We start from the raw sequence: 26,702 nt of genomic DNA, 5'->3' as shown, positions 1-26,702 counted from the left end.
CCTGTTTACCTGTCATGCTGTCTGCAGGAAAGCAGCGTTAGGATTGGTCAGTGTTGTGTCTGTGTGCTTTTAACGTCCAGTAAAACAAGCCTGAATGTTACGATCAGCTCAGCCTCTGCAGGCCCCGCATGCACAACGGATGCTAAAGGTGCGACAGTTAGCATTTTTACACATGGAACATAAGTTAGACTGAGATGAGATGAAGCCTCCTTTTTGTGTTCATGTAATGTGGGATAGTAAATAACTAAAGATAGCGAACGTGTGAGCCTTCATGTCACTGACATTTGCACAACCAGGAAGTCTTGGCAGCTTTGTGACTACTTGCTTATTCAACCCAGTCTCACGGCATTTGGTGTTATAGTCACGAAATTAATCTATTGATTCGTGTTCACCAACACGATTTCGCCATTTTCTTCGTGTCACACAGAACGATTTTAAAAGCAATGTAAATAATAACAAATTAGAAGGAAAAAGACATTTAAAAAAATACAGATTTCAGTATTCTGACACAGAACGATTTTAGAAGCAATGTATTTATATTGGTAGTATGTTTCGTGCCTGCACCAAATAATAACAAATTAGAAGGAAAAAAAGATGACATAAAATACAGATGTCAGTATTCTGAGGCTCTGAGCCATTTCTTTTCCTCACTGACGGCAACAAAACTCAGACATTATACAATTTAAAATAAAAGGGATAGGGTTAGGCTTAGGGTAAGATATTGAGTAAGAACATGTTTTTATGAACCACACAGCTTCTGGTCTTCCAAGACCCGACCGGACAAAAAGACGTGATGCAGGCACGAAACATACTACCAATAGAAATACATTGCTTTTTAAATCGTTCTGTTTGACACGAAAAAAAGGTGAAAATCGTGTTGGTGAACACGAATCAATAGATTACATTAATTTCGTGACTATAACACGAAATGTCGTGAGACTGGGTTGGATTATTTGTCCGTGAGCTAGCAGTCGCGGGTGTGCTAACTGATAACATGCTAGCTATAGAGTAATTTGCAAGCTAGCAAAAAACCCTCAAAAGTCTAGCTCACTTGCTACTAGTTAGAAATTAAAAGTTAATTATGTTTGGCAGTTTATACGCTTAAAGAGGAAGATGTTTTTCTTAAATTGCATTGTGCGCCAAAGCTAATACGTTAGCTTCCTTGGTTTTTGCTCAGCACAAACATGTTTGCTACGTCACTTTTTCCTACGCAAAAGCTCTGCATAGATATACGTGGCCATATTCGACTGATTTTGATCCGTCTGATGTCGGGACCTGCTGTCATTGTAAACATCATCACAATATAATAGAGAACCACAAACGTTAGCGACACTTCTTAAATGTGAAATGCTACATATCTAGGTAATTTGCTTACATAACAGGCTATTCATTGCTACCAATAAGTGTAAACCCTGATTTGAATGGTTATTAGAACTTGGATCAAGATGTTAGGGATGTTAAAAAGTTGCAATGTAGGTTCCTTCAGCATGATGTTAGCTCTAAGCTCTGCATGTACCACACTCAGGTCCACATATAACGTGTCATATTGATCATATTTTTAGACTCATGCGTCTGCGTTCAGGAACACTAGAGGAGGTTGAAACACACTATCCACGTATGTTGTGCATCCAAACACCCTGAGCTACAGTTGTATATGTTGGCCTACAAACTATAAGCATCAAGACGCCTATCATTGCATGTTGAGAAACTGCACCGAGTCAGGATTCGTCGCTGTCTTCGTTGAGACGGATGACAATAACTCACTGGTCTTTGGATTGGTGTATCTCAGCTGCTTGGTCTGCTTCCTCTGTCTGTTATGGTGTGTCCAGTGTTTGCACCTGAAGATATAACATGAGGTAATGAAGCATTTTCTATCTGGTTTGTGCCATAAAGCAATCCAACAACTTCCAATACGTCCAATTGCCACCCAATGTCAATGCAGCTGACACACCTGTTGCTACAGTGATCACATTTAAAATGAGCCCCTCCTTCATGGTAAATACTGCATTTAGCACCTTTAACATCCGCATCAACAAAGAACAAAACACGGTGAACATTTTCTGAGTCCAGGAGAGGCTGCTCAGGGTCCGAACTGCCTGGAAGACTGGAACTGGCTGGGCACTTTGGGCTTGATGCCCTTGCTGTTGTAGTAATCCACCACCTGGTTGGGCACCTCCGCTAAAACGCTCTTAGCCAAAGCAGCTGGAGACGCCTGGGGAGGAAACAGAAAACATTCAAGGTTTCTTCACTTCATTACGTTTCATTTAGCTCAGGGGCGTCCAAACTACGGCCTGGGGGCTAAATGCGGCCCTAGGTCCATTTTGAATCTGCCCTCAGCAAATTCAAAAAGTATAATGGATTATGACCCACAAATGAAACTTGAGCTTTTCTTATATTTACTTCAAATATATCTGTATATACACAGCAGTGTTTATGTGTTAGTAAGCCCAATTTACAATAAATTCAATCTAACAAATCTAAGTGGATAAAACAAAGAGCCCAATAACTTATTTACAGAACAACCTGGAAATATACCCTTCATATTTCCTCTGATGATCATCAATCTGAGGCTTCTGTTTTAAGGAATGAGCTGCTGACAAAATAAATGAAACCCTATGGAAAGCTGTCGGCAGTTCTTTTTTCTCAAAGCATATTCAGTTATCAAGAATAATTGACCTACATTTGATTGATTTTGCTAACTTATAATTTAACTTATGAGGCAATAAACCTCCCTTCTAGTAAGTGGCCCAGCCCTTTGAAGATTTTTCTGTATGTGGCCGTCGGTGAAAAAAGTTTGGACACCCCTGATTTAGCTGATGCTTTCATACAAAGTAACTTAAAACAGGTGCAATAAACCAAAACATGCAGATTTATTCGCTTCAAACAAGCTACTTCAATGTATTTTAGTTAATGACCAAGGCATGAGCTAAACAGATGGGTCTTTAGGTTGCAACGGAAGATGTGTAGACTTTCTGCCGTCCTGATACCAGCGGGAAGCTCGGTCCACAATTAACCTGTTAAGCCCGGAGCCTGCTTTTCAGGCCTCAGGCTCGAAAATGACATTCCCAGAACAAATGACCATATCTTCACTTCTAAAAGGGTTAAATTAATAATCTTTTATCTCAAAGTAATGATAAACCTGTGAGTTGGATGTAGAAAAGCCAGAATCAATATAGATGTTTTTATTTTAAAGTAAATTCAGAATGAACATAGTAAAAAAATGTAAATTATAGTTTATATCTCAAATAACCCATTACTTATAGTGAAAACCACCCTTGGATGATGGGATAGTAGACTAAAAGCTTTGGGAATCCAAACTATAACATATAATAAGTACCATGTATCAAGTTAAGTGAAATTTGACCTTTTTAGAGAGGTTTAGAAAAAAAAACCCATCTCTGGGGTCATTTGAGTGCATTTTCCACATGCATATATAAACGCCAGAGGTGGGAGTAAGTCCTACATGTACAAAATGTATATGCCTCTGCTTCTGGCTCTGATGTCGTGCTTTTAGTGGTGTGAGTTGTTTGCAGTAATAATCAGCGTGATTGTGTTTGGCTGCAGCTCTCTGGAGAGCTCTTAAAAATGTTTCTGCTCTCAATATTCAGGGGAAGGTGATTCAACGTATGCTACATTAAAGATACACATTTAAGAGTTTATTTCACTAACTTTGTCCATTCGTATAATTGTCCTAATGTTAGAAATCAACTCCGGTAGTTGTCATGAGCTCTGTTTTTGTGTTTTAATTCCTGTTGTTTTAATGTATTTTCTCTTTTCTCTGGTCTAACTTCCTGTTCAGGTTGCGTTGACTGGCGCTCGGTTTCTGTGTTAAACTGTTTTCGTATATCAGCTTTTGTTATTAAAAGCTTTCTTTTTGTTAAATATACCTGCCATCCTCGTCCTGCCAAAGTCCTGCCAGATGTTTCATGGTGATCTCTATTAGTAACATATTTCACTCTGTTCACCAGTAGTGTCTCCAGCTAGTTTAATGTGTGCAGACATACATGAACATCAGTGGCTGCTTGGAGGGAAGGGAAATGAAACTGCATCAAACATCACACATTGGCACTACAACATAAAACAGGGATTCACACCCTCAGAGAGATGCACATAAAACGCATGCCAAGGCGAAGACGACGAAACTTTGTTCTAATTCTACTTATAGGAGCGACAGCAGGCGTCGTTTTCTGGAGGCTAGCGGTCCGAGCTGCTTTCAAATTAAAACGTGTTGCTTTCGGGCCAAAGACAGAAACTCGTTCATCGCTGATTAAACCCAGCAGGGGAAATATATCCACTGCCTGTAAAACGAGTCCAAACTGTTCAGATTCATTCCCACTGTAGACGGGCGGGCGGGTTGCCACCACGTCTCCGGTTTTCACGGGTAAAAACTCATTTCTTCAATAGCTTCCCACTCTCCTCTCGTCCTCCTCCACTTCCAATATGCTCTGATCCAGATTCACAACGCTCCCTCTGCTCCTCGCCGCTTCACAGCTACAATATCTTCAGGTCACACTAAGTTATATATACACACTGTATAATTCTCTATCCCTGAGAAATCTCTCAAATGAACACGCCATCTGGTTCACATATTTAGAGGCTTTTAGCTCCCGGAAAACAGACCGCTAAATGTGTTTGTAATAATATCTTCATTTAAGAAGCAAACAAAGTGCTTTAGAGCAACTAACGACACGATGAAACAAACGAAGGCAAAGGAAAGTAATCATAATGTGAACAGGGCAAGAGGAAACCAATCCAGCTCCCGCAGCATTCATGTGACGTTTTAAGAAAACATAGACAGAAAATCCTGGCTTCAACAAAATCTGGAAATAGTCTTTTTAAAGGGGCCCTATTCTACTTTTTATAGTGTTCCCTCTCCTGTAGTGTTCTATAGGTTTTAGTGCATGTCAATGGTCTGCAGAGGCTAAAATCCCTGTGAGAGGACTCTTTAAAGTAGAGACACTACATACTGATATACACCTGAACATCAGCAGGAGAGGACTCTTTAAAGTAGAGACACTACATACTGATATACACCTGAACATCAGCAGGAGAGGACTCTTTAAAGTAGAGACGCTACATACTGATATACACCTGAAGATCAGCAGGAGAGGACTCTTTAAAGTAGAGACACTACATACTGATATACACCTGAACATCAGCAGGAGAGGACTCTTTAAAGTAGAGACACTACATACTGATATACACCTGAACATCAGCAGGAGAGGACTCTTTAAAGTAGAGACACTACATACTGATATACACCTGAACATCAGCAGGAGAGAACTCTTTAAAGTAGAGACACTACATACTGATATACACCTGAACATCAGCAGGAGAGGACTCTTTAAAGTAGAGACACGACATACTGATATACACCTGAACATCAGGAGGAGAGGACTCTTTAAAGTAGAGACACTACATACTGATATACACCTGATCACCAGCAGGAGAGGACTCTTTAAAGTAGAGACACTACATACTGATATACACCTGAACATCAGCAGGAGAGGACTCTTTAAAGTAGAGACACTACATACTGATATACACCTGAACATCAGCAGGAGAGGACTCTTTAAAGTAGAGACACTACATACTGATATACACCTGAACATCAGCAGGAGAGGACTCTTTAAAGTAGAGACACTACATACTGATATACACCTGAACATCAGCAGGAGAGGACTCTTTAAAGTAGAGACACTACATACTGATATACACCTGAACATCAGCAGGAGAGGACTCTTTAAAGTAGAGACACTACATACTGATATACACCTGAACATCAGCAGGAGAGGACTCTTTAAAGTAGAGACGCTACATACTGATATACACCTGAACATCAGCAGGAGAGGACTCTTTAAAGTAGAGACACTACATACTGATATACACCTGAGTTTTCTCTCCCACACACTCCCCTCACTTAAAGCATGGAGACATGTCACATTGTTTGTTCCCCTTCCTCCTTCTCTGCACACCTGCCAGCCATCAAAGACCTCTTCCCTTTGAGACTCTCTGCTGGATCTTTGAAGCGTTCATGGATTAACCCGCCAGCCAGCTCATACCTCGGGATTCCCTCTGCCAATCCTCTCCTGGATTACTCGCCACACTCCAGCCAGCAACAATTTTGCCAATCCTGCCTCATTTCCATTAAATATTCCTCCCTTACCCATCTGTCCTGTGTCTGTATTTCGGCTCAGACATGATACGTGATTCTCTTTTTGCTCTAAAATGTTGTGACCTAGACAATTTTCCAATAAGATTTATAAAGTAATCTATCTACATTTAAATTCTGGTCAGATTTTGGGATGATTTTATTTTTTATTTCATGCTTTGGCTCAGTTTGCTGATCATACAGTGGAAACCGTTTCAACAAAAGCTGAATTTAACCTTGGGGAAAGGGAACATGTATTACTAAGGAAGTGGCAACTTAGTATATGATATAATAAAGGCATAACAGGGCATAGAAACTGAAATTAATATTGTTTCTTATTCTAGAGCCCACAAGGAACTTTGTAGATAGAAACTACAGAGGACCTAAGATCGCGCCTTGAGGAACTCCTCAGAAGGTAGAAAAGAAAATGTATCCTCTTTAGAGTAATGTACCTGTATCTGATTAGCACAGATTTTATTTTATTGTTTTTAAGTCCATGCAATAGACTCACGTGTTTGAAATTGCGGAATGGGACGAACTGGACGATGTCCCGGAGGACGGGCTCTCCTTTGGGCGATCGCAGAATCCCGTCGTCTCCGTCCAGCATCTGCATGTCGCTGAAGTCGGCGCTCCCAATCCCGACGATGATGACGGACATGGGGAGGTGCGAGGCCTGGACGATGGCCTCCCTCGTGTCGGCCATGTCGGTGATGACGCCGTCCGTCAGGATCAGCAGGATGAAGTATTGCTGCGAGACGGAGAATATACGAACAATCAGACTTTACATTCTTTGGTAAACTGATTCATTGATTCATGATGTACCTTGAGAACAGTGTTTCTCAAAGTGTGGCCCACTGGTGGTCCGTGAGCGACCCCTAGTAGTCCGTGAGTATATTGGTAAAAATTTCACATTCGAAATAAATACATCATAAATTCAAAGTGTTTCTCAAATTGTTTAAAAATGACTATTATGGGTGGAAACAGAGACACGCAGTCAATGAGTGCGTACACAATGCTACATAAATGGAACAGTGTAAATAATTAACTTGTGTTTAATGTTGAATTCATGTTAAACTTGGGCATTTTAAATCGCATATGAACGAAATGCTTGTAGAATCTGTAGTTGTATTTGTGTGAACGAGGCGATATAGAGAAGGTTAAACTGTCATTATTAGGCTGTAATGTGTTATAAACTGTTGGAATGGTAAGCAGGCCTTTTGTTTTTGGATATTTGGGGAGTTGGGTGGTCCGTGTATGTTTTTTATTGGTCAAGTGGTCCTTGGTGTGAAAAAGTTTGAGAAACACTGCTCTAGAAAGAACAATTATAATACATAAGTTCATAGTTTCATTTTAAAGCTGTATGTCAGACATGAACTAAAAGTGCGTTAAAATTCAAGTCAGTGCTCAAAGTGTCAAGAAAAGGGAAGCAGACCTGACATGAAACTAATCCAGCCAAAGAAAGCCCAAAGAGAAACAGGTTTCCTTTTCTTTAATCTCAGACACTTCTGTTATCTGCTAAATGTTTAGCTTCAGTGGTGTTAATTAGCGTCCGTCTGACATTGGCAGTCTGACAACTCTGTCTCAAACTGCAGAGCAGAGTTGGTGCAGTCGTCTTGTCATGTGCAAGAACCGTCTCTTCCTTTCTCACTTTCCTAATTATTGTTCAAAACCATTTAAACTAGCAGAAAAATAGGTAGTTCTTGAAAGTTTGCTTTGAGTGAGTAACCAGACATATCTGCACAAAGATATGTCACAGTTCAGAGTTTAGGATTTGGCTTAACCCTTATAACTATAAAAAGGGCAAAGTTAAACACTCCATAGCAACGGTGATGTCATGCTTAGCAGCAGTGTGTTATTGAGTATTAAACACCTCTGACATGTCCAAATTGACCAATCAGAATCGAGTATTCAACTAAGCCGTGTAATAATCTAAGTTAATATGTTAGAATTTATTTGTTATATATATAAATATGAGCCCGTAAAAATACTACAATCGAATATTTCTCGTATCTACAAATTCAATGAATAATGTCCCAATTAAGCAATTATTATTTTTGAATATGTCCCTGTATCTGTTTAAAGTCTGTGAAAATTCTGTAAACTTTGGGTTAATTAAGCATGGAATTACGGTTTTGTGACAAATAAGTCAACGTTTAGGTTACAAAAACTATTCGATTCTTAGGTTGGGAAGTTATTTGATGTTAGAAAACTCTCGCTGGTCACCGGCTTGATCTTCAATATCAGGATCCATGTATTTATTATCCTTGCAAGAATGGAAGTAGTCATCACACACAGAGGTTGCATGGGACAAAAGAGTTCCTTTAGTGGAGTCCTTGATATGCTTATATACAAGAGAGGGTGTTACAGTCAACAAGATGGAGGAACACTGGTTCAAAGCAGTGTTCTGACATTAGCTCAGATTAGCTAAGGCCTGCGTAAGCAATACACATGACAGTCATATGTCTATCTCTCTAGATTCTGTGTCGTCTGCCAATCTTAGGAACATAGCTATCATAACTTCAACACAGTGTCTCATGAGCGTCATCCATGTAGTCAGACATCCGGATATAGAAGGAACATTCAGTATTTTCCAAACATTTGACAAACAGCAGTCTGATGAGTGTACTGTAAGTGTGGTGTTTCCTGACTCACTCACCATGGCCTCTTTGGTGTGCACTTCCTGCGAGGCGGTGTTGGCGACCTTCTGGATGATGGGGGCGATGTTGGTGGGGCCGTAGAGCTGCAGCTTGGGGAGACAGGCCTGGTAGGCCTCCACCACGCCCTGGATCCCTGGCAGAGAACATCAAGAATGAATAAACCCATCGGACATCCAAGATATCCCTGGAAAACTTTGGAAAATGCACTGTTTGTTTGTCTACCGAGTCCTCACTAACACTAAGAAAGTGGATCACATCAGTCCAGTTCTGAAGTCTTTACACAGGTTCCTGTGTGTCAAAGAATTTATTTCAAAACACTGCTGCTGGTTTATAAAGCATTGAATGGTTTATTCTGATCTCCTGCTACATTATGAACCATCCAGATCTCTCAGGTCTTCTGGTCTGCTTTCTGTCCCCAGAGTTCAGTTATTATGCTCCATCTGGAACAACTCCCAGAAACCTGCAGGTCAATCAATCAATGTTTATTTATATAGCCCAATATCACAAATGTTACATTTGTCTCAGTGGACTTCACAGTTTGTACAGAATATCAGTGACAATACGACCCCCTCTGTCCTTAGACCCTCTGTCCTTAGACCCTCTGTCCTTAGACCCTCTGTCCTTAGAGCCTCTGTCCTTAGACCCTCTGTCCTTAGACCCTCTGTCCTTAGACCCTCTGTCCTTAGACCCTCTGTCCTTAGACCCTCACACAGGTCCGTTGCAACGAAGACTACTTTTAAATCCAGGCAGAAGACTTTTATTTTCGCCGCAGATTATAATTGATATATTCACATCTCACACTGCACTGTAACTTTCATTCATGTACCTGTGTTATTCATGTTTAATTGTCTTTGCTTTTAAATGAGTGTTTTTAAATGCCATTTCATAATATGTTTCTTAATGCTCTTAAAGGTGGGGTAGGTAAGTTTGAGAAACCGGCTCGAGATACACTTGTTATATTCCATGGAATGCTCTTAACATCCAGATAGCAATGAATATCTGAAGTGCTTTGACAATAAATCCATAAAGAAATATCATCTGTGGAAGCTGTAGTACTGTAAAAAGCACGACCAATCATCTGAGCCGGCCCGGCTAAAATAACTGGATGGCCTACCTGCCTGTCAGCCTTCCATCTGTGCACAAACTTATCTCGTGCCCTCATTGGTCATGTGCACGTTCGTGTGTGTTGGAGGAGGGGCTCTGTGAGGAAGTGGCAGATTTGTTCCGGCTGTGTATTTTCTAATTCTAGCGATTTCTAGCCGGTTTCTCCAAAATTACCTACCCCACCTTTAATGTCTTTCATTTTTGTAAAGCACTTTGAATCGCCTTGTGTTGAAAGCTGCTATATAAATAAACTTGCCTTGCCTAACCCTAACCCGAGGAAAACAATACCAATTCCTTGGCCTATTTTCATGCACTAGAGGAAAAGGTGTAGCATTGACCAAGGATAACCCACTTCATTTTGGGGTCAGATACACACATTGTTTTTCAATTTATTTAACTTTCTGAGATATCAGGGCATCGGAAAATCTGAAAAATGACTTTCCTACTGAGAACATTCCCATCTCCTCAACAACAGATATCTACATGTTCAACACATCTTCATCCGTGTTGTTCCTACATTATGACTTAGAGCTCATGAACACACCAAAGTCAAAGTAGAACGACTTCTTAACTTGGGAAGATGGTGCATTCGAGGAGCCCCTGAATGCACCATCGGCCTTGGTGGAGGTCTTTTTAGTTTGATGTATTCCTGAACATTAAACCTTTTTTGAGCTGAGGCAAATGTTCCCAACATATCCTTCACAAGCATCCAGCAGAGAAACATCCTGTCAAGTTCACCCCGTCTCTAGGGACCAATATGGAGATTTCCCAGCATGCCCCGTCGCAGGTCTGAAGGTGTGTGAAGGTCAATGATACACACACACGCACACACACACACACACACACACACACACACACACACACCACACACACACACACACACACCACACACACACACACACACACACACACACACACACACACACACACACACACACACACACACACACACACACCACACACACACACACACACACACACACACACCACACACACACACACACACACCACACACACACACACACACACACACACACACACACACACACACACACACACACACACACACACTTTTAATTAGGTGTCAGTGTGTGTGTGTTCCAGTGTCTCACATGTAGCATCTTCTCAGCTAACTCGCTAATTGCCATGAGTTTTATGTGAGACTGAAACCAGGCTAGGCTAGCAGTCTCCCCATGCTAAGCTATGCTAAGCTAGGCCAAATTGACCAATCAGAATTGGTATTGAACTAAGCCGTGTAATAATCTAAGTTAATATTTGTTTCCAGTGCACTCAGATGTAACCCCCCCCCCCCCCACACTTCCTCTCCAGATATGAGTCCAGTCTAAAGGGACCTTCATGGTAACGAGTGCAGAATGAAGACCCTCCTGAACTGTAATCTGATCCTCGTCCTCACATCAGAGCGTTCCCTCCACTGTCAAATATTTGAGCGCAGGGAATCAGAGCGCCTACCTGCACACTCTGGGTTCTCCTCGTTAAAATTCACCGCAAAGTCGTGGGAGACCTGGAGGGGAAGAGGGGGAGGAGGGGAGGGGGAGAAACAGGGAGATGTTTGATGTCTTCATCAGAAACACAGAGAGATCTTCATCAATAAAACAGGACTCTCCCCCTCACCTCCGTCTCTTTGAGTTTCTCTTCTCAGCAGCCTTCCTCCCTTTGTCTTATTAAAACAACCAATCAGAGTCACAGGACAGCTGCCCCCCCCCCCAACCCCCCCTTTCTCTATCTTTCTCTATTGTTATTCTTGGATACTAAATCATTTATTTGCTATATTAAGACATTCAGTCAGTATTTTAGGATGTGGTAATTATCATCATTTAGATACTACGTCATTATTATGAGATACTAACTCATACCTGTGAGATGTTGGGTTGTTATTTTGAGATATTAAGTCATTCATTTCAGATAATTAGTCATTATTTAGAGATATTATGGGAGTTTTATGAGATATACTAAGTCAGAACTGGGAAATAAGTCATTATAAAGAGATATTTAGTCATTATTCTTGGATACTAAATTATTTATTTGCTATATTAAGCCATTCAGTCAGTATTTTATTTTAAGATATGGTAATTATCATCAGATATTAACGACTTATTTGTAGCTATTTTCTCATTATAATAAGATAATAAATCATTATTTTTTATATATTTAGTGATACTAAGACATTGTTTGAGAATCTAACATTTTTTTTCATATACTACGTCATTATGATGAGATACTAACTCATACCTGTGAGATATGGAGTCACTTTTTTGAGATGTTGGATGTTATTTTGAGATATTAGGTCAGTTTTATGAGATATACTAACTGGGAAATAAGCCATTATAAAGAGATATTTAGTCATTATTCTTAGTGATTGTTTTGTGATATCAAGTCAGTATTTGGAAATACTTAGTTATGATTTGAAATATTCATTCATTCATTTGAAATATCAATCAGTGTCTTTCAGATATAACCTCCTTATTTATAGATTTTGAGCTAATAAGCCATTATTTTGAGTTATCAAGTAATCAAGTTATACATTTAAACATTTAAACATATGTTGCAAACACATCTTGATATTTAAATCAGTTTTTTACCTGAACAGAGATAATCAGAAATGAACCTGAATGCAGCACTTGAAGGGGACTGCCCCCCCCCCCCCCCTTCAAGTGCCCCCCTCCCCCCACTGACAGACAGAGAGCATGCTGGGAGCCGAGCAGTTCAATTACCTTGTAGTCAGGAGGGATCTGAGCTCCGAAGCCAAACGCCGGGAACATCTTATCACTGAGAGTAGGAGGAGGGAGAGGAGGAAGAGGAGGAGGAGGAAGAGGAGGAGGAGAAACTGTGAGAAGTCTGATTCAGGAGGAGGAAGGTGATTGGCTGTCAGCGGGAGTTAACGAGCTCATTCACACCAACGCCTCGTTAACACAAAGCTCAGAGGTCTCTTCTGATTGGACAGAATCACACACTTTTCTGAAGAAGAAATTGTCAACTTAAAGGGCACCTATCATGCTGTGTTTAGGCAATAGCATAGGTCTCAGATACATAACACACACCGGGGACACACCGGGGACACACGGGGGACACACGGTGATGTAGAGAAGACATCACTTTGAGAGTCTCCTGACACACCGGGGACACACCGGGGACACATGGTGATGTAGAGAAGACATCACTTTGTGAGTCTCCTGACACACCAGGGACACACGGTGATGTAGAGAAGACATCACTTTGTGAGTCTCCTGACACACCAGGGACACATGGTGATGTAGAGAAGACATCACTTTGTGAGTCTCCTGACACACCGGGGACACACGGGGGACACACGGGGGACACATGGTGATGTAGAGAAGACATCACTTTGAGAGTCTCCTGACACACCGGGGACACACCGGGGACACATGGTGATGTAGAGAAGACATCACTATGTGAGTCTGCTGACACACCGGGGACACACCGGGGACACATGGTGATGTAGAGAAGACATCACTTTGTGAGTCTCCTGACACACCGGGGACACATGGTGATGTAGAGAAGACATCACTTTGTGAGTCTCCTGACACACCGGGGACACATGGTGATGTAGAGAAGACATCACTTTGTGAGTCTCCTGACACACCGGGGACACATGGTGATGTAGAGAAGACATCACTTTGTGAGTCTCCTGACACACCGGGGACACATGGTGATGTAGAGAAGACATCACTTTGTGAGTCTCCTGACACACCGGGGACACATGGTGATGAAGAGAAGACATCACTTAGTGAGTCTCCTGACACACCGGGGACACATGGTGATGTAGAGAAGACATCACTTTGTGAGTCTCCTGACACACCAGGGACACACGGTGATGTAGAGAAGACATCACTTTGTGAGTCTCCTGACACACCAGGGACACATGGTGATGTAGAGAAGACATCACTTTGTGAGTCTCCTGACACACCGGGGACACACGGGGGACACACGGGGGACACATGGTGATGTAGAGAAGACATCACTTTGAGAGTCTCCTGACACACCGGGGACACACCGGGGACACATGGTGATGTAGAGAAGACATCACTATGTGAGTCTGCTGACACACCGGGGACACACCGGGGACACATGGTGATGTAGAGAAGACATCACTTTGTGAGTCTCCTGACACACCGGGGACACATGGTGATGTAGAGAAGACATCACTTTGTGAGTCTCCTGACACACCGGGGACACATGTTGATGTAGAGAAGACATCACTTTGTGAGTCTCCTGACACACCGGACACATGGTGATGTAGAGAAGACATCACTTTGTGAGTCTTCTGACACACCGGGACACATGGTGATGTAGAGAAGACATCACTTTGTGAGTCTCCTGACACACCGGGGACACATGGTGATGAAGAGAAGACATCACTTAGTGAGTCTCCTGACACACCGGGGACACATGGTGATGTAGAGAAGACATCACTTTGAGAGTCTCCTGACACACCGGGGACACACCGGGGACACATGGTGATGTAGAGAAGACATCACTATGTGAGTCTCCTGACACACCGGGGACACATGGTGATGAAGAGAAGACATCACTTAGTGAGTCTCCTGACACACCGGGGACACATGGTGATGTAGAGAAGACATCACTTAGTGAGTCTCCTGACACACCGGGGACACACCGGGGACACATGGTGATGTAGAGAAGACATCACTATGTGAGTCTCCTGACACACCGGGGACACACCGGGGACACATGGTGATGTAGAGAAGACATCACTTAGTGAGTCTCCTGACACACCGGGGACACATGGTGATGTAGAGAAGACATCACTTAGTGAGTCTCCTGACACACCGGGGACACATGGTGATGTAGAGAAGACATCACTTTGAGAGTCTCCTGACACATCGGGGACACATGGTGATGTAGAGAAGACATCACTTTGTGAGTCTCCTGACACACCGGGGACACATGGTGATGTAGAGAAGACATCACTTTGAGAGTCTCCTGACACACCGGGGACACATGGTGATGTAGAGAAGACATCACTTTGAGAGTCTCCTGACACACCGGGGACACATGGTGATGAAGAGAAGACATCACTTTGTGAGTCTCCTGACACACCGGGGACACATGGTGATGTAGAGAAGACATCACTTTGAGAGTCTCCTGACACACCGGGGACACATGGTGATGTAGAGAAGACATCACTTTGTGAGTCTCCTGACACACCGGGGACACATTGTGATGTAGAGAAGACATCACTTAGTGAGTCTCCTGACACACCGGGGACACATGGTGATGTAGAGAAGACATCACTTTGTGAGTCTCCTGACACACCGGGGACACATGGTGATGTAGAGAAGACATCACTTTGTGAGTCTCCTGACACACCGGGGACACATGGTGATGTAGAGAAGACATCACTTTGAGAGTCTCCTGACACACCGGGGACACATGGTGATGTAGAGAAGACATCACTTTGTGAGTCTCCTGACACACCGGGGACACATGGTGATGTAGAGAAGACATCACTTTGTGAGTCTCCTGACACACCGGGGACACATGGTGATGTAGAGAAGACATCACTTAGTGAGTCTCCTGACACACCGGGGACACATGGTGATGTAGAGAAGACATCACTTAGTGAGTCTCCTGACACACCGGGGACACATGGTGATGTAGAGAAGACATCACTATGTGAGTCTCCTGACACACCGGGGACACATGGTGATGTAGAGAAGACATCACTTTGTGAGTCTCCTGACACACCGGGGACACATGGTGATGTAGAGAAGACATCACTTAGTGAGGTCTCCTGACACACCGGGGACACATGGTGATGTAGAGAAGACATCACTATGTGAGTCTCCTGACACACCGGGGACACACCGGGGACACATGGTGATGTAGAGAAGACATCACTATGTGAGTCTCCTGACACACCGGGGACACACCGGGGACACATGGTGATGTAGAGAAGACATCACTTTGAGAGTCTCCTGACACACCGGGGACACATGGTGATGTAGAGAAGACATCACTATGTGAGTCTCCTGACACACCGGGGACACACCGGGGGACACATGGTGATGTAGAAGAAGACATCACTTTGTGAGTCTCCTGACACACCGGGGACACATGGTGATGTAGAGAAGACATCACTTTGTGAGTTCTCCTGACACACCGGGGACACATGGTGATGTAGAGAAGACATCACTTAGTGAGTCTCCTGACACACCGGGGACACATGGTGATGTAGAGAAGACATCACTTAGTGAGTCTCCTGACACACGGGGACACATGGTGATGTAGAGAAGACATCACTATGTGAGTCTCCTGACACACCGGGGACACACCGGGGACACATGGTGATGTAGAGAAGACATCACTTAGTGAGTCTCCTGACACACCGGGGACACATGGTGATGTAGAGAAGACATCACTTTGTGAGTCTCCTGACACACCGGGGACACATGGTGATGTAGAGAAGACATCACTTAGTGAGTCTCCTGACACACCGGGGACACATGGTGATGTAGAGAAGACATCACTTAGTGAGTCTCCTGACACACCGGGGACACATGGTGATGTAGAGAAGACATCACTATGTGAGTCTCCTGACACACCGGGGACACACCGGGGACACATGGTGATGTAGAGAAGACATCACTTAGTGAGTCTCCTGACACACCGGGGACACATGGTGATGTAGAGAAGACATCACTTTGAGAGTCTCCTGACACACCGGGGACACATGGTGATGTAGAGAAGACATCACTTTGTGAGTCTCCTGACACACCGGGGACACATGGTGATTGTAGAGAAGACATCACTTTGTGAGTCTCCTGACACACCGGGGACACATGGTGATGTAGAGAAGACATCACTTAGTGAGTCTCCTGACACACCGGGGACACATGGTGATGTAGAGAAGACATCACTTTGTGAGTCTCCTGACACACCGGGGACACATGGTGATGTAGAGAAGACATCACTTAGTGAGTCTCCTGACACACCGGGGACACATGGTGATGTAGAGAAGACATCACTTTGAGAGTCTCCTGACACATCGGGGACACATGGTGATGTAGAGAAGACATCACTTTGTGAGTCTCCTGACACACCGGGGACACATGGTGATGTAGAGAAGACATCACTTTGAGAGTCTCCTGACACACCGGGGACACATGGTGATGTAGAGAAGACATCACTTTGAGAGTCTCCTGACACACCGGGGACACCTGGTGATGAAGAGAAGACATCACTTTGTGAGTCTCCTGACACACCGGGGACACATGGTGATGTAGAGAAGACATCACTTTGAGAGTCTCCTGACACACCGGGGACACATGGTGATGTAGAGAAGACATCACTTTGTGAGTCTCCTGACACACCGGGGACACATGGTGATGTAGAGAAGACATCACTTTGTGAGTCTCCTGACACACCGGGGACACATGGTGATGTAGAGAAGACATCACTTAGTGAGTCTCCTGACACACCGGGGACACATGGTGATGTAGAGAAGACATCACTTAGTGAGTCTCCTGACACACCGGGGACACATGGTGATGTAGAGAAGACATCACTATGTGAGTCTCCTGACACACCGGGGACACATGGTGATGTAGAGAAGACATCACTTTGTGAGTCTCCTGACACACCGGGGACACATGGTGATGTAGAGAAGACATCACTTAGTGAGTCTCCTGACACACCGGGGACACATGGTGATGTAGAGAAGACATCACTATGCGAGTCTCCTGACACACCGGGGACACACCGGGGACACATGGTGATGTAGAGAAGACATCACTATGTGAGTCTCCTGACACACCGGGGACACACCGGGGACACATGGTGATGTAGAGAAGACATCACTTTGAGAGTCTCCTGACACACCGGGGGACACACCGGGGACACATGGTGATGTAGAGAAGACATCAACTATGTGAGTCTCCTGACACACCGGGGACACACCGGGGACACATGGTGATGTAGAGAAGACATCACTTGTGAGTCTCCTGACACACCGGGGACACATGGTGATTAGAGAAGACATCACTTTGTGAGTCTCCTGACACCCCGGGGACACATGGTGATGTAGAGAAGACATCACTTTGTGAGTCTCCTGACACACCGGGACACATGGTGATGTAGAGAAGACATCACTTAGTGAGTCTCCTGACACACCCGGGACACATGGTGATGTAGAGAAGACATCACTATGTGAGTCTCCTGACACACCGGGGACCACACCGGGGACACATGGTGATGTAGAGAAGACATCACTATGTGAGTCTCCTGACACACCGGGGACACACCGGGGACACATGGTGATGTAGAGAAGACATCACTTTGAGAGTCTCCTGACACACCGGGGACACACCGGGGACACATGGTGATGTAGAGAAGACATCACTATGTGAGTCTCCTGACACACCGGGGACACACCGGGGACACATGGTGATGTAGAGAAGACATCACTTTGTGAGTCTCCTGACACACCGGGGACACATGGTGATGTAGAGAAGACATCACTTTGTGAGTCTCCTGACACACCGGGGACACATGGTGATGTAGAGAAGACATCACTTTGAGAGTCTCCTGACACACCGGGGACACATGGTGATGTAGAGAAGACATCACTTTGTGAGTCTCCTGACACACCGGGGGCACATGGTGATGTAGAGAAGACATCACTTAGTGAGTCTCCTGACACACCGGGGACACATGGTGATGTAGAGAAGACATCAGAAAGTGCATTTTGCATAATAGGTCCCCTTTAATGTTTAAGTTGTATTCCTGCTGACACTTAAATGGCGACGCTCTTATTTTGAAAAGGAATTTGTAATCTTCAGTTTGTTTTTTACAAAACACCTTACATCTAAAATACTTAGTGTTTCTTCGTGCAGCTAATTAAGTCGTTTTCAACATATTCTGTGTTGAGATACAGTAAATCATTTCAACCTTGCTTACAGTCTTAATGCTATTGCTAAGCTAGGCTAACCATGTCCTGACATGCATTATTTCACAAATTCTGCAAACATTATCAAAATAAAAGTGACTGTCTGTTTAGTTGTTGATTATAACAATGTTTTGTGTTGTGAATATTTTCCACACCTACTTCCAGTCTTTGTGCTAAGCTAGGCTAATTGTAAACAAATTGCGTCAGTGTTTCTTTGTGTGTTGGGTGATGGAGGAGGACGTTTTTTCAGACATTTTTAATTTACTCCTTTCTAATTTCTGACTGTGTTTTAATGCAGGTTTAAAACAAGATGCAAATGAATGATCAAAACCAAACTCAAACCAAACTCTTCAGGAACTCTGCTGAAGGCCTTTCAAAGAGCTCAGTCTGCACAGAGAATACAAAACAGATCTCATAAAAATGTAATATTAAAGAAAGGGCTGCGTGGGACAGAAAGAGAAGCCTTAGGGGTTTTAGTTTCTGTCTCTAGAGAGGAATACAACTCAAAAGCAAATACAAGAATAGGGCGGTGGTGTTTAAGTTACTCTTCCTTGAGTCTCTTGAACAAAGCTTTTTACTCAGTAACACTTTATATTAAGGTACACAAATTCACCATCAACTAGTTGTTAACTAACATGCATATTAGCAGTTTATTGGCTCTTTATCAGTCATTATAAAACACTTATTAATGCCTTATTCTACATGACCGTATTCTACAAGTAATAAGCCATTAGTTGAGAGTTTTTCCAATAACCCTCTAATTAGTGCTGATTTGTTGCAAGTAAGGAAGTTGTTAGGCCTCAATATGCTCCATATGGGCCGAATGAGGCAGCAGTACCACAAGAATAGTAATTCTCCCATAATAACACTTATCAAATATGATCTATTCTTATGTAACAAGACATGAAACTATAAGTGTTGATTGTGTCTAAACTCAGAACATGTTTATTTTTAAAGTGAAGTCTCGTTCATAACCAGTAAGCTGGTAGTTTGTCTCTAATATGTTCATTAACAACAAGTTGATGGTGAATAAGTAACCTCTCCTATCACGCTATGTTTAGGCATATAGTATGGCTCTCAGATACAAATATATAAAAAATATGTCTGTCTCTGAAGTGTCCTGCTCCTTGTAGCCCCCCCCCCCCTCTCTCCCAGCTGTTACTAAGGACATGTCTCTGAAGTGTCCTGCTCCTTGTAGCCCCCCCCCCCCCTCTCTCCCAGCTGTTACTAAGGACATGTCTCTGAAGTGTCCTGCTCCAAACCCCAAACAGATCCTTGTAGCCCCCCCCCCCTCTCTTCCAGCTGTTACTAAGGACATGTCTCTGAAGTGTCCTGCTCCAAACCCCAAACAGATCCTTGTAGCCCCCCCCCCCTCTCTTCCAGCTGTTACTAAGGACATGTCTCTGAAGTGTCCTGCTCCAAACCCCAAACAGATCCTTGTAGCCCCCCCCCCCTCTCTTCCAGCTGTTACTAAGGACATGTCTCTGAAGTGTCCTGCTCCAAACCCCAAACAGATCCTTGTAGCCCCCCCCCCCCTCTCTCTTCCAGCTGTTACTAAGGACATGTCTCTGAAGTGTCCTGCTCCAAACCCCAAACAGATCCTTGTAGCCCCCCCCCCCCCCCCCCCCCCCCCCCCCTCTCTTCCAGCTGTTACTAAGGACATGTCTCTGAAGTGTCCTGCTCCAAACCCCAAACAGATCCTTGTAGCCCCCCCCCCCCCCCTCTCTTCCAGCTGTTACTAAGGACATGTCTCTGAAGTGTCCTGCTCCAAACCCCAAACAGATCCTTGTAGCCCCCCCCCCCCCTCTCTTCCAGCTGTTACTAAGGACATGTCTCTGAAGTGTCCTGCTCCAAACCCCAAACAGATCCTTGTAGCCCCCCCCCCTCTCTTCCAGCTGTTACTAAGGACATGTCTCTGAAGTGTCCTGCTCCAAACCCCAAACAGATCCTTGTATGGACATCACTTTGAGAGTCTCCTGACACACGGGGGACACATGGTGATGTAGAGAAGACATCACTATGAGAGTCTCCTGACACACCGGGGACACATGGTGATGTAGAGAAGACATCACTTTGAGAGTCTCCTGACACACCGGGGACACATGGTGATGTAGAGAAGACATCACTTTGAGAGTCTCCTGACACACCGGGGACACATGGTGATGTAGAGAAGACATCACTTTGAGAGTCTCCTGACACACCGGGGACACATGGTGATGTAGAGAAGACATCACTTAGTGAGTCTCCTGACACACCGGGGACACATGGTGATGTAGAGAAGACATCACTTAGTGAGTCTCCTGACACACCGGGGACACATGGTGATGTAGAGAAGACATCACTTTGAGAGTCTCCTGACACAACCGGGGACACATGGTGATGTAGAGAAGACATCACTTAGTGAGTCTCCTGACACACCGGGGACACATGGTGATGTAGAGAAGACATCACTTTGTGAGTCTCCTGACACACCGGGGACACATGGTGATGTAGAGAAGACATCAGAAAGTGCATTTTGCATAATAGGTCCCCTTTAATATTTAAGTTGTATTCCTGCTGACACTTAAATGGTGACGCTCTTATTTTGAAAAGGAATTTGTATTCTTCAGTTTGTTTTTTACAAAACACCTTACATCTAAAATACTTAGTGTTTCTTTCGTGCAGCTAATTAAGTCGTTTTCAACATATTCTGTGTTGAGATACAGTAAATCATTTCCACCTTGCTTACAGTCTTAATGCTATTGCTAAGCTAGGCTAACCATGTCCTGACATGCATTATTTCACAAATTCTGCAAACATTATCAAAATAAAAGTGACTGTCTGTTTAGTTGTTGATTATAACAATGTTTTGTGTTGTGAATATTTTCCACACCTACTTCCAGTCTTTGTGCTAAGCTAGGCTAATTGTAAACAAATTGCGTCAGTGTTTCTTTGTGTGTTGGGTGATGGAGGAGGACGTTTTTTCAGACATTTTTAATTTACTCCTTTCTAATTTCTGACTGTGTTTTAATGCAGGTTTAAAACAAGATGCAAATGAATGATCAAAACCAAACTCAAACCAAACTCTTCAGGAACTCTGCTGAAGGCCTTTCAAAGAGCTCAGTCTGCACAGAGAATACAAAACAGATCTCATAAAAATGTAATATTAAAGAAAGGGCTGCGTGGGACAGAAAGAGAAGCCTTAGGGGTTTTAGTTTCTGTCTCTAGAGAGGAATACAACTCAAAAGCAAATACAAGAATAGGGCGGTGGTGTTTAAGTTACTCTTCCTTGAGTCTCTTGAACAAAGCTTTTTACTCAGTAACACTTTATATTAAGGTACACAAATTCACCATCAACTAGTTGTTAACTAACATGCATATTAGCAGTTTATTGGCTCTTTATCAGTCATTATAAAACACTTATTAATGCCTTATTCTACATGACCGTATTCTACAAGTAATAAGCCATTAGTTGAGAGTTTTTCCAATAACCCTCTAATTAGTGCTGATTTGTTGCAAGTAAGGAAGTTGTTAGGCCTCAATATGCTCCATATGGGCCGAATGAGGCAGCAGTACCACAAGAATAGTAATTCTCCCATAATAACACTTATCAAATATGATCTATTCTTATGTAACAAGACATGAAACTATAAGTGTTGATTGTGTCTAAACTCAGAACATGTTTATTTTAAAGTGAAGTCTCGTTCATAACCAGTAAGCTGGTAGTTTGTCTCTAATATGTTCATTAACAACAAGTTGATGGTGAATAAGTAACCTCTCCTATCACGCTATGTTTAGGCATATAGTATGGCTCTCAGATACAAATATATAAAAAATATGTCTGTCTCTGAAGTGTCCTGCTCCTTGTAGCCCCCCCCCCCCTCTCTCCCAGCTGTTACTAAGGACATGTCTCTGAAGTGTCCTGCTCCTTGTAGCCCCCCCCCCCCTCTCTCCCAGCTGTTACTAAGGACATGTCTCTGAAGTGTCCTGCTCCAAACCCCAAACAGATCCTTGTAGCCCCCCCCCCTCTCTTCCAGCTGTTACTAAGGACATGTCTCTGAAGTGTCCTGCTCCAAACCCCAAACAGATCCTTGTAGCCCCCCCCCCTCTCTTCCAGCTGTTACTAAGGACATGTCTCTGAAGTGTCCTGCTCCAAACCCCAAACAGATCCTTGTAGCCCCCCCCCCCTCTCTTCCAGCTGTTACTAAGGACATGTCTCTGAAGTGTCCTGCTCCAAACCCCAAACAGATCCTTGTAGCCCCCCCCCCCCTCTCTCTTCCAGCTGTTACTAAGGACATGTCTCTGAAGTGTCCTGCTCCAAACCCCAAACAGATCCTTGTAGCCCCCCCCCCCCCCCCCCCCCTCTCTTCCAGCTGTTACTAAGGACATGTCTCTGAAGTGTCCCTGCTCCAAACCCCAAACAGATCCTTGTAGCCCCCCCCCCCCCCCCTCTCTTCCAGCTGTTACTAAGGACATGTCTCTGAAGTGTCCTGCTCCAAACCCCAAACAGATCCTTGTAGCCCCCCCCCCCCCTCTCTTCCAGCTGTTACTAAGGACATGTCTCTGAAGTGTCCTGCTCCAAACCCCAAACAGATCCTTGTAGCCCCCCCCCCCCTCTCTTCCAGCTGTTACTAAGGACATGTCTCTGAAGTGTCCTGCTCCAAACCCCAAACAGATCCTTGTATGGACATCACTTTGAGAGTCTCCTGACACACGGGGGACACATGGTGATGTAGAGAAGACATCACTATGAGAGTCTCCTGACACACCGGGGACACATGGTGATGTAGAGAAGACATCACTTTGAGAGTCTCCTGACACACCGGGGACACATGGTGATGTAGAGAAGACATCACTTTGAGAGTCTCCTGACACACCGGGGACACATGGTGATGTAGAGAAGACATCACTTTGAGAGTCTCCTGACACACCGGGGACACATGGTGATGTAGAGAAGACATCACTTAGTGAGTCTCCTGACACACCGGGGACACATGGTGATGTAGAGAAGACATCACTTAGTGAGTCTCCTGACACACCGGGGACACATGGTGATGTAGAGAAGACATCACTTTGAGAGTCTCCTGACACACCGGGGACACATGGTGATGTAGAGAAGACATCACTTAGTGAGTCTCCTGACACACCGGGGACACATGGTGATGTAGAGAAGACATCACTTTGTGAGTCTCCTGACACACCGGGGACACATGGTGATGTAGAGAAGACATCAGAAAGTGCATTTTGCATAATAGGTCCCCTTTAATATTTAAGTTGTATTCCTGCTGACACTTAAATGGTGACGCTCTTATTTTGAAAAGGAATTTGTATTCTTCAGTTTGTTTTTTACAAAACACCTTACATCTAAAATACTTAGTGTTTCTTCGTGCAGCTAATTAAGTCGTTTTCAACATATTCTGTGTTGAGATACAGTAAATCATTTCCACCTTGCTTACAGTCTTAATGCTATTGCTAAGCTAGGCTAACCATGTCCTGACATGCATTATTTCACAAATTCTGCAAACATTATCAAAATAAAAGTGACTGTCTGTTTAGTTGTTGATTATAACAATGTTTTGTGTTGTAAATATTTTCCACACCTACTTCCAGTCTTTGTGCTAAGCTAGGCTAATTGTAAAAATTGCGTCTGTGTGTCTTTGTGTGTTGGGTGATGGAGGAGGACGTTTTTTCAGACATTTTTAATTTACTCCTTTCTAATTTCTGACTGTGTTTTAATGCAGGTTTAAAACAAGATGCAAATGAATGATCAAAACCAAACTCAAACCAAACTCTTCAGGAACTCTGCTGAAGGCCTTTCAAAGAGCTCAGTCTGCACAGAGAATACAAAACAGATCTCATAAAAATGTAATATTAAAGAAAGGGCTGCGTGGGACAGAAAGAGAAGCCTTAGGGGTTTTAGTTTCTGTCTCTAGAGAGGAATACAACTCAAAAGCAAATACAAGAATAGGGCGGTGGTGTTTAAGTTACTCTTCCTTGAGTCTCTTGAACAAAGCTTTTTACTCAGTAACACTTTATATTAAGGTACACCAATTCACCATCAACTAGTTGTTAACTAACATGCATATTAGCAGTTTATTGGCTCCTTATCAGTCATTATAAAACACTTATTAATGCCTTATTCTACATGACCGTATTCTACAAGTAATAAGCCATTAGTTGAGAGTTTTTCCAATAACCCTCTAATTAGTGCTGATTTGTTGCAAGTAAGGAAGTTGTTAGGCCTCAATATGCTCCATATGGGCCGAATGAGGCAGCAGTACCACAAGAATAGTAATTCTCCCATAATAACACTTATCAAATATGATCTATTCTTATGTAACAAGACATGAAACTATAAGTGTTGATTGTGTCTAAACTCAGAACATGTTTATTTTAAAGTGAAGTCTCGTTCATAACCAGTAAGCTGGTAGTTTGTCTCTAATATGTTCATTAACAACAAGTTGATGGTGAATAAGTAACCTCTCCTATCACGCTATGTTTAGGCATATAGTATGGCTCTCAGATACAAATATATAAAAAATATGTCTGTCTCTGAAGTGTCCTGCTCCTTGTAGCCCCCCCCCTCTCTCTTCCAGCTGTTACTAAGGACATGTCTCTGAAGTATCCTGCTCCTTGTAGCCCCCCCCCCCTCTCTCCCAGCTGTTACTAAGGACATGTCTCTGAAGTGTCCTGCTCCTTGTAGCCCCCCCCCTCTCTTCCAGCTGTTACTACTGTTACTAAGGACATGTCTCTGAAGTGTCCTGCTCCAAACCCCAAACAGATCCTTGTAGCCCCCCCCCCCCTCTCTTCCAGCTGTTACTAAGGACATGTCTCTGAAGTGTCCTGCTCCAAACCCCAAACAGATCCTTGTAGCCCCCCCCCCCTCTCTTCCAGCTGTTACTAAGGACATGTCTCTGAAGTGTCCTGCTCCAAACCCCAAACAGATCCTTGTAGCCCCCCCCCCCTCTCTCTTCCAGCTGTTACTAAGGACATGTCTCTGAAGTGTCCTGCTCCAAACCCCAAACAGATCCTTGTAGCCCCCCCCCCCTCTCTCCCAGCTGTTACTAAAGAGCTGACTCTGGGTCAGTAGCTTCAGAGAGAGAGTAGATCTCATCAGGAGAACTCTCCCAGCAGAAACTCAGCTAAATGCTGCCGTGACTAAACTCCATATCATGTTCCAAACCACATGAAGGATTCTCTCTGAAACAGCATGGAGCTCAAACTCTTTCTCTCTCTCAGGTTTACCACAAGGTGACTTCCTTTTCATTTCCTGCTTCTTCACACATGCTCTCTCCAGCACAGGTTAGCTCTGAGTGTTAGCATGCTAATGTGAACACAGACCATATTACTTCCAGAACACGTCTCGTTGTTTCTGACAGCAACGTTTCTGATTGGCCCGTGGGTGTAAAGCCCGCCCACATTTTAGTAATGTCGTCATGACGCAGCAAATCTGGATCAGCTCCGTTGTTCCCCCGTTTTTAGAGATGTGGGTACGGAGGAAAAGAGAGAGGGGTTTATTTCCTGACACTTTGAGAGTCTCCTGACACACGGGGGACACACCGGGGACACACCGGGGACACACCGGGGACACACCGGGGACACACCGGGGACACATGTTGATGTAGAGAAGACATTAAAAAGTGACTTGTGCATGATAGGAGACCTTCAATATAAAGTGTTAGCAGAAACATTGATATTCCGGCTACCTGTCGTAGTCCTGGCAGATCTCGCCCACGGCCACCAGCGCCTTCAGGTACTCGTTGGGCTGGAAGGGGTGGATATAGTGCAGCGAGCAGCTGTTCCTCGGGTCTCCGTTAGACGCCGTGAAGTCGATGGCCACCTGCAGACACGGGCGGCCAATCAG

At 43.8% G+C, this 26,702-nt stretch overlaps 1 protein-coding gene across 1 annotated transcript in view; it reads right to left on the bottom strand.

Annotated features, from left to right (window-relative positions):
• Nucleotides 1–952: 952 nt before the first annotated feature.
• Nucleotides 953–26,702, bottom strand: part of cpne4a (copine IVa) — a 77,098-nt gene continuing 51,348 nt past the window's right edge. Inside the window, exons 11-16 of the mRNA XM_034149491.1 lie at nucleotides 26,545–26,678; nucleotides 12,645–12,699; nucleotides 11,383–11,434; nucleotides 8,808–8,941; nucleotides 6,663–6,899; nucleotides 953–2,212 (exon numbers count right to left, since the gene is read on the bottom strand). Coding sequence (XP_034005382.1) covers nucleotides 2,081–2,212; nucleotides 6,663–6,899; nucleotides 8,808–8,941; nucleotides 11,383–11,434; nucleotides 12,645–12,699; nucleotides 26,545–26,678 — 744 coding nt within the window. The 3' untranslated portion in view covers nucleotides 953–2,080. The remainder of the gene's footprint in view (nucleotides 2,213–6,662; nucleotides 6,900–8,807; nucleotides 8,942–11,382; nucleotides 11,435–12,644; nucleotides 12,700–26,544; nucleotides 26,679–26,702) is intronic.

This window comes from Trematomus bernacchii, unplaced genomic scaffold (assembly GCF_902827165.1).
Source record: "Trematomus bernacchii unplaced genomic scaffold, fTreBer1.1, whole genome shotgun sequence".
NCBI lineage: Eukaryota > Metazoa > Chordata > Actinopteri > Perciformes > Nototheniidae > Trematomus > Trematomus bernacchii.
This window is presented reverse-complemented; position numbering and strand designations above follow the sequence as displayed.